A 13,862-nucleotide genomic window follows, 5' to 3' on the forward strand; every position below is an offset into this window, starting at 1 on the left:
AACCCAAAGACAAAATAAAGAAAGCAAATGTCTGTGAGGCTTTTGCGAGAAGCTTCTTGTGTCAGAGAGGTAGGTGGGAGATGAGACCGAGAAGCACAAGTGAGAAAGAAGGAGAGCTCCTAAATGACTCCATGGCATTTCTGCAGACGAACATCAAGGGTTCGTTTCCTTCAGGCGATGAAGAAGCAAAGTAGAAGGAGATAAAGAGAAGACCAAGAGGAGCGCGGGTCTGAGGTTAGTGTTTGACAAACATTTTGTAGAAGATAGAAAACTGTGTTGTATTACTGTGTGTATCGTCTTACAAGAGAAAAATAAGAAAGGAGGAACTCTATAGAGTTCCTTAACAAAGAAAACTGAAATCATAAATGTAAAACAGAAAATGTAAAAGAGGAAAGCTAGCTAACAAACAATGAATGATTACTGTGTTAAAAACAGTAATCTGACTAAACTGATTCTATTACATAACTCGAGCAGGGAAGTCATCAGCAGCAAGTATGCTGCTATCAGACAGCAAAGTGGATCAGCATATAAATTGAAGGCAGAAGAGAAAAATTTAGCATCTACTAAGGTTTCCTTGGTCGAACACGACAATACTCGTTCCGGTAATGCTGCTAGAACTTCAGGCTTGACTTCAACATGGCAAACAATGAAAACAAACTTTCAGAGTTTCAAGACGAACTTAGGGGCCAACAGGTTCACGCCTATTCGTCAAACACAGGAAAGTAAGATCCCTCATGTGTCCTCATCTGAGTCCCTTGATGATATATTTCAAACACTACGATTCATATTTCTCTGCAAGATTGTAATCCCAATTCAATTTTAAAATAAAACCCTAATTTTAATATCTAAAACAAAACCCCCAATTTTTTAATTTTTTGTTTAAGTTCACTAATAAAAGCCACGTGCACAATAAAAGGCACCTTAAAGCTTCTTTGCACACCACGTAAAAAATAAAAGCCACCTCTCCCTCACAGCTAAACTGGAAGTTAACCCCGTTAACTTGATTTAACGAGTTAATTTCTTTCAATTTTTCAATCTTAGAAACTTAATTGGTAAATATTTTAAGAAGGAAACGAAATTGGAACAAAAACACGAGAATAGGGACCTCCGAATGAGTTTAACCAACTTATTAATAATGTAAAGACATGTTAAATATTTAAAATTTAATATTGAATCTTTAGATAATCACAAGTCAGATAGAACGATTGTTAAAATATTTTTCAATTTCATAATGATTATTGTAATTTAATAACACAATTCTATATAAAATTAACTTATGATAATAATTGAATGATAAATATATTTGTTTATAATAATAATAATAATAATAATAATTCAATTTTTTTCATGTTAAAAATTAATTTTTATTTTTTCTTTTTTTATAATAAATTTTACAATTATGTATAACATTAATAATTACAATTTTATATTATTTTTACTATTAAACTATTTTGATAATTTTCAATTTTTACCAATTAAACAATTTTATCTATCACATCCTTCATATATTATACTAGTTTCCATAAATTTTACTTCTAAATCCACTCTGACTCACCTTTAAATTCGCTCAAACAAACAACAATTAATTCATCCTCAAATTCATCTTCACACTCTCCCCATATCAATCTTCTAAAGTGAAGACCTATATGAGTGAGTAATTAGCTAACTGATGGTTCAAATTGTTTAAAAAGTTATATACCCAAATACTTGAGTGCTCAAAATCAAATGTACAGTTTTCATACCTCCATACATAATTGAAGGGTTTCACAAGGGGTAATCCCTTTGGTAGGGTCCATAATAGTAATTTAACACCATCTCCGATTTTACCAAAAAATTATGTTGCTATTAACCAGATAGTACTAGAAGGAAATCGTAGACAACGAATGGTTATTATGATTGTATAACAATTTCAACTTGAGTGTAGCAGGAGATGAAATTGCAAATAAGTGGCAAAGCATTGAAGTTGGAGTAAAATAGTAGTGAAAGATAAAATGTTGAGATAACTATAACTGTAACGAAAAGCACATACCAATTACATTAAAAAAAATAGAGAATAGAATATAGATGGCAGGAAATTGAAAAATGGAATCATTGGTGGTTGTCAATCTTGAAAGGGGTAAAAACCCCACATACAAAGATTGACGGAGGAGAACAAAGACAGAAGGGACATTTTAGTAGAAGAGCTCATACAATGCTGTGACTAATGGACCTTTGCGGACCAGGGTTATCCTCGAACTATATTATCTTTTTCCCTTTCTCACTCTAAGACGGATGTAACATACTCCTGGCAAGAATTAGGCTACGTTTGCACTTTCCTTGTGGTCACCAAAAATGCGTAGCCGGAAGTCAGAAACCATTAGTGGGAGACCCTTGTGCAGGTCGACCTTGGGTTCCCACCCAAGTAGCTCCTTAGCCCTACTTATATCAGGCTTTCTCTTGTGCGGGTCATCCTCTGTGTTGGCCCTGTACTCAATCCTCGCATCAGGATCGATTGTTTCTTGAACCACCTAAATCAGTATATCCAACAAAACTAATTTCAACTTATGTATCTTGATCCCCAGAACAAGAAAATTCTAAAATAGAAAAAGGACAAGTATATTGATGCATTCAATTAATGGGGTCTATAAGCTGAGAGGTTCAAGCTAGCTATATCCACTCCACCGACAACAATACGATACGGCCTTTTAATTTCGTTCATATGCAACCACATGGATAAAAATCTAGAATTCAGGAAATAATCGTGCCACAGGTTAAATTGCACAACGTAGTATTTGCTCTGGAAAATGAGAATAGTAAAACTGAAGAAACTGGTATCCAGTGTCAAGATTCACGTATGTGTTTCCGTATAGTGAGGTTTAACTCATTCAGATGAAAATTTCAGATTTATCAGTATGCACATGACAATGGCAATTGTATTTCCTTCTTAATCTTTGTACTTTCTTGTGACCAGTATCTCCTAGTTTAAAAATAAGAAAATTTCAAGCTTACCACTCTCATAAAATGTGCTTGAAGAAAAACCCAACTTACCTTGGCAAGTTCAAGCATTGTAAATTCTCCCGGATTTCCAAGATTGAAAGGTCCCACGTGTTCTCCTTCCATGAGGCGGATTAGACCCTCCACCTATACCAACATAAACATCACATTAATACACCAATATTGAGTTAGATTCTGAACGCACCAACAATCTCACAGCATGCGGATCTAGACCATAACCCAAGTAATTGACGAAAATATTAATATTTTATTATTTGCAGTACCCGTGTCATTTATCAGCTCTGCGAATTCAGCCTACAACGACATTCACTTAGATTTATTTATTTATTAAGGCTTTGTACTCCATTGTTCTCAATGTTGTTTGTGAATTTTTTTTTATTGAGTAAACTGCAATAATAAGAGCTGGCCCACCAGGGCCTTCCAACTCGTTTCCAGTCACATGCAAATGCTTCTTAGCGAAATTAGCCAACGATAACATCAGACACGAGTATGCACAACGAATGAGTCATTGAAACAAACGGACGAACATTTTCGTTTACTAAAGGAAAAGAATCTTTTCAGAAATTCATGAATTGCTTCTGTTAAATTTGCAGCATGCACATGGGGAGAAGTTATTTCAAAGTTTCAACCAAATAAATGACCAAAGCTATCATAAATCCAAATTCAACCCTGTGCAACAAGCATCATATTATACAAATTGGGGGCAGAGGAGGATATGTTAAACATTTTCAGCTAAAGAACGAAGATATATGTTAATTCATCATCAACAAAATGCAAGCCAGTGGCAAGTAGTAGTACGTGTGGTAAGAAGGATATTATCCACTTACCAAATCAGAGACATACTGGAAACTCCTTGTCTGCTTCCCATCCCCATAAACAGTCAAAGGCTCCTTCCTTAGTGCCTGTATTAAATCACCAAATACAGACAATTATCACACAAATAAAGCCAAGAAAACAACCTGTTTTTTTCAAATTCAAATAAAAATAAACAAAAGGCCAACCTGAGCAACAAAGTTACTGACAACACGACCATCATCTAAACACATTCGTGGTCCGTAGGTGTTAAAGATTCTAGCAATTCTAACCTGAAAAAACAAAATACGTAAGATAAGAGCATCGTTTGAATTTTCGAAATTTGAAAAGGCCATCAAAACAAGTAAGGCTGAACTGAACCCAACAGCTGAATTAAATAGCAACGAAAAATGATTAGACGGAAAAGCTTAGTTTGGTCGGTAGAAAATGACCTCGACGCCGGCACCTCGGTGATAGTCCATGGTCAATGTCTCAGCCGTACGCTTACCCTCGTCGTAGCAGCTCCGGACACCTGGAACACATCAAAGCACGCTCACATAAATCATAAAACCATCCATCACAATTCACAACGGTAAACTGGCTCCTTTTTTTACCACTCTTTGAGTACCAAAATTAATTAATTAATTATTAAAGTATTGAATGTTACGGGTCCCCTCCCTCCTCCTTCCATTGTTTCTACAAGTACTACCACAGTTCCATTGCCAACGACCCGCCCTTTTCTTTCACTTTTCCCCGGCACGGGTTTTTACTTTTCACGTTTAACCACTCACCTGCTCTACAATGAAATAAAATGGCCATCTACGCCACCACAACGACAACAAATCTCTACCCTTCATTTGTGGACCCGCATACCACGGGTTCCTCGACGGCGAGACCCTGGAATTCTTCTTACGTGGTCCTTTACCTCAGTTCCACGTGTCTAAATAAGTTAAGAAAAAAGAAATCCCATACATTAAGTTCCACAAGAGTGTGCTGCAAGACCAAGGCGTATCTCTGACAATTCTAATTCTATTATGTCATATTCTAATTGTAATCTAAAAACAAGGCCCGGGCCTAGATACAAGGCCCAGGAAGAGCGGTGACCGGAGAAAAGTAGAACGTGAGAGAAGGATGTTGTTAGTAGTACTAACCAATCGGATTGACGTTGCCCCAGTAAGTCTCCTTCTGAGGGTGCTGCAGAGGATCTCCGTAAACCTCACTGGTACTGGTCAACAAGAACCTCGCACCCACTCTCTTAGCAAGCCCAAGCATGTTCAAGGTCCCCACCACATTGGTCTTGTAGACACAATTAAGGACTCCAATTTCCCGTAACAATGGTCAGATCCTGAAAAAAACTTAAATGCTAAAACAAAGAATAAAATAAAATAAAAAAAGGATATGATAGTCTTGACGGGATTGAACTTGTAATGGACAGGGGAAGCAGGACAAGCGAGATGGTAGATCTGATCCACCTCCAGCAGCAGAGGCTCCACGACGTCGTGCCGGATGAGCTCGAATCTAGGGTTCCCAAAGTGGTGCATGACGTTCTCCTTCCTTCCAGTAAAGAAATTGTCCACCACGATAACACTGTCCCCTCGCGCAATCAACCGATCCACCAGGTGCGAACCTACGAACCCCGCGCCACCTGTCACGACGATCCGGAGTCCTTTCCGTTTAATCCCCAGAGGAACCTTCCCCACCGAATGCACCCCCGCCGCGACGCGGTGGTGGTACGCAGGAAGCTTGGACTCGCGCTCGAAGTACGAGATCGGGAGCGGCTCGTAGGGTACGGTGGGCGAGGAGGTGGAGGAGGAGGGGACGAGTGTGAAGAAGACGGTGGCGATGAGGACTCCGAGGAGGACGAAGAGGAGTCGCTGCTCACGGAGCATGTAGTGAATCGGGCGAGTGACGGAGAGCCAGGGTTTGTTGGGCTTTGGCGAGTAGGCGTCGTCGACGGGCTGGGCCTCATGCCCTCTGAAAATGAGTTCTGAGCCCATTCCTGGTTTGTTCTGAATGAATTCTGAAACCTGCTCCTTCTAATCCGAGAGAAAGAAGAAGGAGAGGGTCTGTGTTTGGGGGTTTGATGAGAAAACGGAAACGGAAATGTGGAATGGAGTGAGTTCGGGGTTGGAAAGAGACCACCGCGACTGAGTCGCCGGGAGGGGAATGAGATGCGGATGAAGTCAATTGTGGGTGAAGAAGATGGGTTTTTTGGTATTTAAAGAGCGTATGTTAAAGTGGGAAAGGGTTTTGGCGCAATGACGGAAGTACCCTCCTTCTTGAGTGATTTTCAGAATTTGGTAAATTAAGTTTGGAGTGATGAAAATGGAAACAACTGGCCAATGTGTGAATTAAGGGATTTTTTAACCATTAATATGCCCTAAATGGAGAACGCTAATGCTAACTTTTAATTCAATGGTAATTGCCATTCAAATCCTCAAAATGATCTTTTCATCTTTAGTCATACATTAATTTGTTTGCCGCCACATCAACTTAAACAAATCATAATTACGTCAATCATTTATATAGAATATAGAAATTTAAAAGCAAATGTAATAATACAGTATTACATTTTCTCAGCTGGTTATGTATCACGATCATTCTAGTTGGTTACAAACTATTATTTAAACTACAAATTGTACTACTGTTTTTGGTGAGAACATTTCCAACGTTTTCCCTTGGTCTCTCGGGAATAGTTGCAATTACCCTGATTAAACCAAGATTACGTTTTTGTCCCATGATGACTTGGAGGAATTGATTAATGCAAAGTATAATAAGAAACATATTTGACACATTCTAATGAAATTTATCTAATTCTAAACCAACACAGTTGTGTCCTAAACTGGGTACCATTCTGTGCCTGCTCACCCCATACACCGTATATGCACATGCTATTTGGAAGATTAACGATTGACCTAATATGTTAACAACGAAAGATATGATAACACGCTAATCAGTATATTTTTTAAATTACACCTTTTCAAAAGTTTACGTTTACTATAAAATAAAACTTGTTTCAATATAATAAATTTCAATGTGAATAGAAAGGGTCAAAGAAACTAGTAAGTTAACAATACATCGTTTTATTACCCTTTTCCTCGTCAATTAATTTTATGGGATACCAGGAGAAAAGAGAAAACGCATTCTCTGGAGGAGTGACTGGTTACCCAATTTTGATAATATGAGTTAAAAAAAAAATTGATGGTTTTTGTTTATGTATACATAAGTTGAGGTAAGATTTTGGTAATTTTTGTCTTTGATTCGGTCACGACAAGAAGTTGATTGGTTTGTAAGAAAGAAGATTGTTATAAATGGAGAATAACTTGACATGCAAAACAAAATATTTGGCTTTATGAGTTGTGAAAAGCTTTGGAAAACTAATTGGATAGTGTTAGCCTCAATTAAAGGTTTGGCGTAATAATTTGATATGCTTCTGAAGAAGGGAAGACAATTCCGAAATTAATTAGCATGAAGTTTATTTATTATAGAACACCTAACACTCACTACTTTAGACCAATAGGTTTTGGTAAGATTGTACTACTGCTGTTTGTTGGCAATCATGTGCCTATTTCCACTTCATTTGCCAAATTCAACTTTCATTTGTTGTGCCAGGAATTGATTCAACTTCACGGAACCAATATTATAATCTCACTTTTTTTCACCGTTTTACTTATTCAATTAGTCAATCTCTAAAATTATGGTTTACACAGTTTAGATTGTATAACATTTTTTATTTATAAATATCACATTTTTTTCATTATGATCTATATATTCACTGCATATTCTATAAAACACTTGTAAATGTTTACTTATGTTGTAATTACAATGTTATAAGCATACAATATTTGTTCTTTAATATATCCAAACTCAATATCAATAACATTCAGTGTTTATAACAACAAATGAAATTTATACATAGAATGTGTGGTTGAATAAATTTAAATTTTAAAAAATTTAAAAATATTAATTTAAATTTTGTTTTTAAAATATTTTGATTTCAATAATTTTTTCTTATTTTGAAAAAATCTCTTTAATTTAAATGTGAACTCAAACAATAAAATATGTAATATTAATAAAGAAAATATTTGTAATGGTTCTTATTATTTCTTTTTTCTTCTTTTCTCTTTTTCTCTCTCTTTTCTCTTTAATATCGGTTAAGATATGTTAAATATTCTATTAAGGGATATTAGGCAATCAAATATTGTATTAGTTATAATTTAGATATTATTATAATTTGTGTAGATTTATGCACCTGTCATAACCAATTGACTCAATCTTCTCCACAGGTTCAGCTTGACTCTTTAGAGGTACCTTCTGATCTCATCTCTGATAATACTAATTTAGATCAAATTGATCATGGAATTGATTCTTCTCTGCATGAGACCACCAACATACCAAACACTGAGTCTACTACTGTTCAATATATTCTTCCACCTTGTACTGATCGTGGTCAACCTCCAGCTAAATATGAATCAGACCTCCAAGCCAAAGTTAAATATCCCATTAGTAAATATGTGTCATCTCATAGGTTATCCCAATCATATGCATCATTTGTATCTCAATTATCTTTAATTTCTATTCCTAGTAATATACAGAAAGCTTTGACAGATCCTAGATGGACCGTAGCAATGGTTGAGGAGATGGTAGCTTTAGAAAAAAAACAACATTTGGGATCTTGTGTCCTTACCAAGAGGGAAGAAAACTGTGGGTTGCAAATGAGTCTTTACAATTAAGCATAAAGCTGATGGAACTATTGAGAGATATAAAGCACGACTCATGACTAAAGGTTACACTCAGTCTTATGGTGTAGATTACCAAGAGACGTTTGCACCAGTAGCCAAGCTCAATACTGTGAGAATACTTTTGTCCCTAGCTGCAAACCAAGATTGGTCTCTTCTACAATTTGATGTGAAAAATGTTTTCCTACATGGAGAAATTTCAGAAGAAATTTATATGGATTCTCCACCAAGCATGACAAGTTCAATTGGAATGAAGGTTTCCAAATTAAAGAAGGCTCTATATGGATTAAAACAATCCCCAAGAGCATGGTTTGGAAGGTTTACCAAGTCTATGAAGGCTTTTGGCTATAGAGCAAGTAACTCTGATCACACATTATTTTTTAAGAGTGGAAAAGGAAAAATTAAAGCTTTGATTATATATGTAGATGACATGATTGTTACAGGAAATGACCAAAATGAGATTTCTAGTTTACAACAATACCTTGCATCTGAATTTGAGATGAAACAACTTGGAAACCTCAAATAGTTTTTGGGTATTGAAGTAACTAGATCAAAACATGGTATTTTTCTATGCCAAAGAAAATATACTATTGATTTACTATCGGAAACTAGGTTGCTTGGGAGTAAATCAGCTGATACACCAATTGAACAAAATCATAAACTCTTTTAATGCTCAAATTCAACAAGCATAGACAAAGGAAGATACCAAAGGCTGGTAGGAAAATTAATTTATTTGTGCCATACACGTCCAGATATCACATATGCAGTGAATGTTGTTAGTCAATTTATGCATGACCCACGAAAGCTTCATATGGATGCTGTTGAAAGGATTTTGAGATATTTGAAGTCNGCTCCTGGAAAAGGAATTTTGTTCTCAAATNATNGAAAATTAAAGGTAGAAGGGTACACTGATGCAGATTGGGCAGGTTCAAAAGATGATAGAAGATCTACCTCTGGATACTTTACTTTTGTAGGAGGGAACCTTGTAACTTGGAGGAGTAAAAAACAACCTGTAGTAGCAAGATCTAGTGCTGAAATAGAAAGATCTCTCTCACTTCCATTCCATATATAAGAAAGTTTTGATACAAAATAGGGTAGTTATGATACAATAATCATAAATAAGGTAAATACGCTAACAATGATAAATAAGGTAAATACTCTAACAATGATAAATAAAGTAAATATTCTAACACTCTCATTCAAGCTGAAGCATACAAATTGTATATACCAAGTTTGGAATAAATAAACTCAATCTGAGATCTCTTTAGGAACTTGGTTAATACATATGTAAGTTGGTCATTTGATCCAACAAAATCAACTTTTCTCGAATGATACAATACACGTGATAACTTTGGCTTCAACCAAGATGCATGTATGCTTCAGACCGTCGAGAGAGAATGTTTATAAACCAAATTGAACTCACAAACCAGCGTAGCTAAAGAGACTCCTCATAAGCTTATGGAGAATAATATTGGACAACAGTGGACAACCACAAAACTTCAACCAACACTGTGAACCTTCAACTAGGATGACTTTGATAAAGGAGATTTCCATCAAAAGTGAATGACGGTCAATCGTGGTAGACAACAACAAACTGCAAAAATTGTATTGCCATCAAGTAAAGATGGGACCTATAGTGGAAGACAACGACCAAATTATAGGGACTAAACTGCCATCATTGACTTACGGGGGTTTGCGGTGACTAAAAGCAACAAACTATAGGGACTAAATTGCCATCATTGACTGATGGGGCTTGTAGTGGCTGAAAAATACTGTAGTGGCTGAAACATACTGTAGTGACTAAACTGCCATCATTGATTGATAAGGGACCTGTAGTGGTTGAAACATACTCCCCCTCACGGCAAACAATGGAAATAACGGTGCGTCAATGACAAATTGTGAATGTGGAAGGTCATTATCATCTCCTTTATTCATCAAAGCATCCAAAATCAGATCTGACAAAGGACTGGTGAAATTGTTGACTAAGATTTTGAATCTCGCCAGAAATAAACTCCTCATCATGCAATGAGCAACCTTCAACCCATGACTTTGGTGTTAACCAGCTGATATCACCGATTCTCCTTGGAGACTTGTAAATAAATGACATGAGCCATCAAGAACATCACAACTGCTACAATATGCAAAGCTAAACACACATTATGAAAGAAGGCCAAGGAACAATGCTGAAAAAGAGGTATAATGTTGAAACCGAGATTTTTTTTGTTTTCTTCTTATTTCTTCCTTTAGAAGACTTCGTTTATCCCATCTTCACTTCCATTCACCAAGAGATCATGACTCTTCAATTCCATAATCTCCATACCTTCACTAAGAGACATATTCAATCATCAATTTCCTCATCATCATTATCCTTCATCCAACTTAGAAAACACCATTAACCTCAATTTTCTCCATCACCAATAAAAAAAAGTGAAACTTAAACACTCATTCAGATCTTGACAACCTTAAAACAGAAGGGAAAAAGGTTAATCTACAAGAGAGTAAAGAAGAAGTGAGAACTTCTTGAGAGACATTATGTGGAGTTGGCGGAGACTACATTTTCCGCTAGTGACTCCAAACCGAGTTATTTTCTTCCACCCTAGATCATAGGATCAGAACAGGAAAATGATGACGGAGGTCTCCATGGATTAGCTTGCAGAACGAAAAAAGAAAGAGATTTAGGGATTTTTTATTTTAGGGTTTTGGAGAGAAATTGAGATTTCCCAATTATTTTCCATGGTTGATGTGTCCTGGGTTGCAAGGGTGAATTCACAATCCAGTTGCGATGGATGCTTGGAAGGGTGTTGCGATGTGATTCCGACACCAGGAAGGTGGCGTCTGACAAACATGCATCGGAACCTGATCGGAGAGAAGTCGTGGGTGATGGTGCGTGTGGGGGAGAATAAGACTGCAACAACTAGGGATGGATCACACTCTTCGAGGTGCACAAAACCCCTAACTTCGCTGGAGAAAACGCGACGGCGACAGAAGGGACGTCAAACAGATGTGGCGCGTGTGGCGGCACCTGGATGAGAACTAGCCCTCGACACCGACGCGGTTAGCCATTGCTCGAGGAGGCAATCCAAATCCATTACTCTATGATAGTGAACGACAGCGGTCGGCGAAAGTGGCGGACAACGGCGACAAATAGTTGAAAATAGCAACAACGGTCACTGCAGATGATGAGACTGAAAGAACAAAATTGCTTATTGTGGAAAAAACAATTTTTTCAAGGTCGCCAATGGCGGTGCCCACCGGCCACCACCACCAACAAAGACAAAGTAGGAAGAGACTCAGACAACCTGCATTGATACCAACTTGAGATTGAAACTATAAAATAATTCTTGAGGACTTGAAAGATCTCTCTCACTCTCATTCTATATATAAGAAAATTCTGATACAAAATAAGGTAGTTCTTATACAATAATGATAAATAGGGTAAATACTCTAAGAATGATAAATAGGATATATATTCTAACACTTCTTATAGTGTCAACACTAATTTAATAGAAGGGACAACATTGGCCACTTTTAAATAAAATAAAGAATAAATTGAAAATAAAATATTTGATTGATTTGTGATTTTATTTAAATGAATTATATTATCATACACTAGTGAGAAGGAGAGAGAAAGTTCTTACACTTTGACATTTATAGATGTGTGACTTGTAATGAACTTATCTTAATTTTGTGATTTCTGAATTTGCTTGTAAATACATGTCTAAAAATTTTTATTGACACCATATCTAATATAAAATCTTAATTAAGCCTAGGCTTAATATTTATTAGGTTTTGTTTTTCTTATATATCACTCTGATTTCTCATTCCTACTCCATATAATACTTTCAACTTTTATTTAGATTTTTAAAATAAAAATTATATCATTTTTCTATGTTAAGAATTTATTTTCAATAACTTACCGTTACTTGTTGTTCCTTACTTGTGAAATGTGATTATTGTATTCTATATATAAGCAAATATAAATATAATTGGAAGAAAAGCATTTGAAAGATAATAGAAATATATGATTTTTTTATTTTATTTGAATTATCCTTCATAAATATTTGTATATGTTCTATTTTTTATTTCATTTTAGCTTATATTATTTATTATTATAAGATTAGTACAAATCTTTGATAGATTTATAATATAATTAATAGTTTAATTTTTAGGATGTTACAACATTAATATTTTTTTTACAACTTTATTTAAATCTTTTTTTGTATTTAAAAGCGTATATAACTCGTTTTTATTTTTTAATAAAAAATATCCGTATGAAAAAAAAATATACTTAAAAGGAGTAAAAAGTAATATGGTATATAAAAATTTTGGAATTTTGAAGCTGTTTTGCATGACTAAGATTTAATATATATATATATATATAACATAACCTCCGCTAACAATATTTTAGGCACGTGAGTAAAGACCAAATTTTATTTGTAACTATTAGAATAAATCGTAACTTTACTCTTTATTATTTTTATTATTTTAACTAGGAGTAAGCAAAATTAATTTAATATCAATTAAATATATATTATATAAAAAATACTGAACTCTTTAAATTAAAAACTGAACTGTACTCCTTTATAATTCAATTTCAAAACATTGAAAATATAATTTAATTAATTACTCAATAATTTAAAATTATTTTATTTTATATTTTTTATTTAATTGAGAGTCTTTAAAAAAAATTTGTTGTTAACTCAATTAACTTTAATTAGGATTGACTCTATAAATTCTTGATCGAAACTGACTTAGCATATTTTTTGGAAGTGATTCTACATGTTAATTTTACTAGATTGAATGTTAAACTAAATATGTTTATTTTAAGTACATCAAGAGACATTTTAATTAAGTAAAATATAAAAAAGTACTTATAGAAAATAACTGTAACGTGTGTGTGTTTTTCACGCCAAAACCTACTTTGCGTGATAAGCTACCATATAAGTGAGTAACATGCATTTCCTCCAACGAACCTAAACATAACTTCGGTTCCTATTTCAGCCATTGCAATCACATAACAAACATATGTGTTTTGTGAGTATTTATAAAACCTGAATTTTAATGGAAGTAGTTTAGGTCATTTTTTTTAAAATTGAAATTATTTACATTTATATATTTTTATTTTAAAAACAAGTAATTGGTTTTCTGTTTGACTAGAGTCTATGTGGCATTAACTAATTAATTAAGGGTGTGGGGCACTTCACCATTATTTTAATTTATTTCAAAAATATTCTACATTTTCTTACTATTTTCTTTTATTCCAAAAATACCCTATACCTCCCTATTATCCTTAATCATTTTTCTCTTTCTCTCTCTACATTAATGGAGCATTTACAT

General features: G+C 34.7%; 1 protein-coding gene across 1 annotated transcript; it reads right to left on the reverse strand.

The window, feature by feature from the left end:
- Nucleotides 1-1,977: 1,977 nt before the first annotated feature.
- On the reverse strand, nt 1,978-5,982 carry LOC106772309 (UDP-glucuronic acid decarboxylase 2). Its single transcript, XM_014658654.2, has 7 exons — nt 5,187-5,982; nt 4,938-5,085; nt 4,239-4,318; nt 3,996-4,079; nt 3,822-3,896; nt 3,028-3,120; nt 1,978-2,507 (listed from the first exon to the last, which is right to left on the reverse strand). Exons 1-7 carry the CDS (start codon nt 5,781-5,783, stop codon nt 2,295-2,297), a joined length of 1,290 nt encoding a protein of 429 aa, XP_014514140.1. The 5' UTR covers nt 5,784-5,982; the 3' UTR covers nt 1,978-2,294.
- Nucleotides 5,983-13,862: the final 7,880 nt, after the last annotated feature.

This window comes from Vigna radiata, chromosome 8 (assembly GCF_000741045.1).
Source record: "Vigna radiata var. radiata cultivar VC1973A chromosome 8, Vradiata_ver6, whole genome shotgun sequence".
Taxonomy (NCBI): domain Eukaryota; kingdom Viridiplantae; phylum Streptophyta; class Magnoliopsida; order Fabales; family Fabaceae; genus Vigna; species Vigna radiata.

Bases quoted from the DNA above. Each gene is read 5' to 3' on its own strand.
- LOC106772309 (XM_014658654.2), bottom strand. From the start codon at position 5,783: ATGGGCTCAGAACTCATTTTCAGAGGGCATGAGGCCCAGCCCGTCGAC. The intron at 5,086-5,186 runs ATATCCTTTTTT...AATTGTGTCTAC, and splicing joins TCAATCCCGTCAAGACTATC to AAGACCAATGTGGTGGGGAC. The intron at 3,121-3,821 runs GTAAGTGGATAA...ATGTTGGTATAG, and splicing joins TCCAGTATGTCTCTGATTTG to GTGGAGGGTCTAATCCGCCT.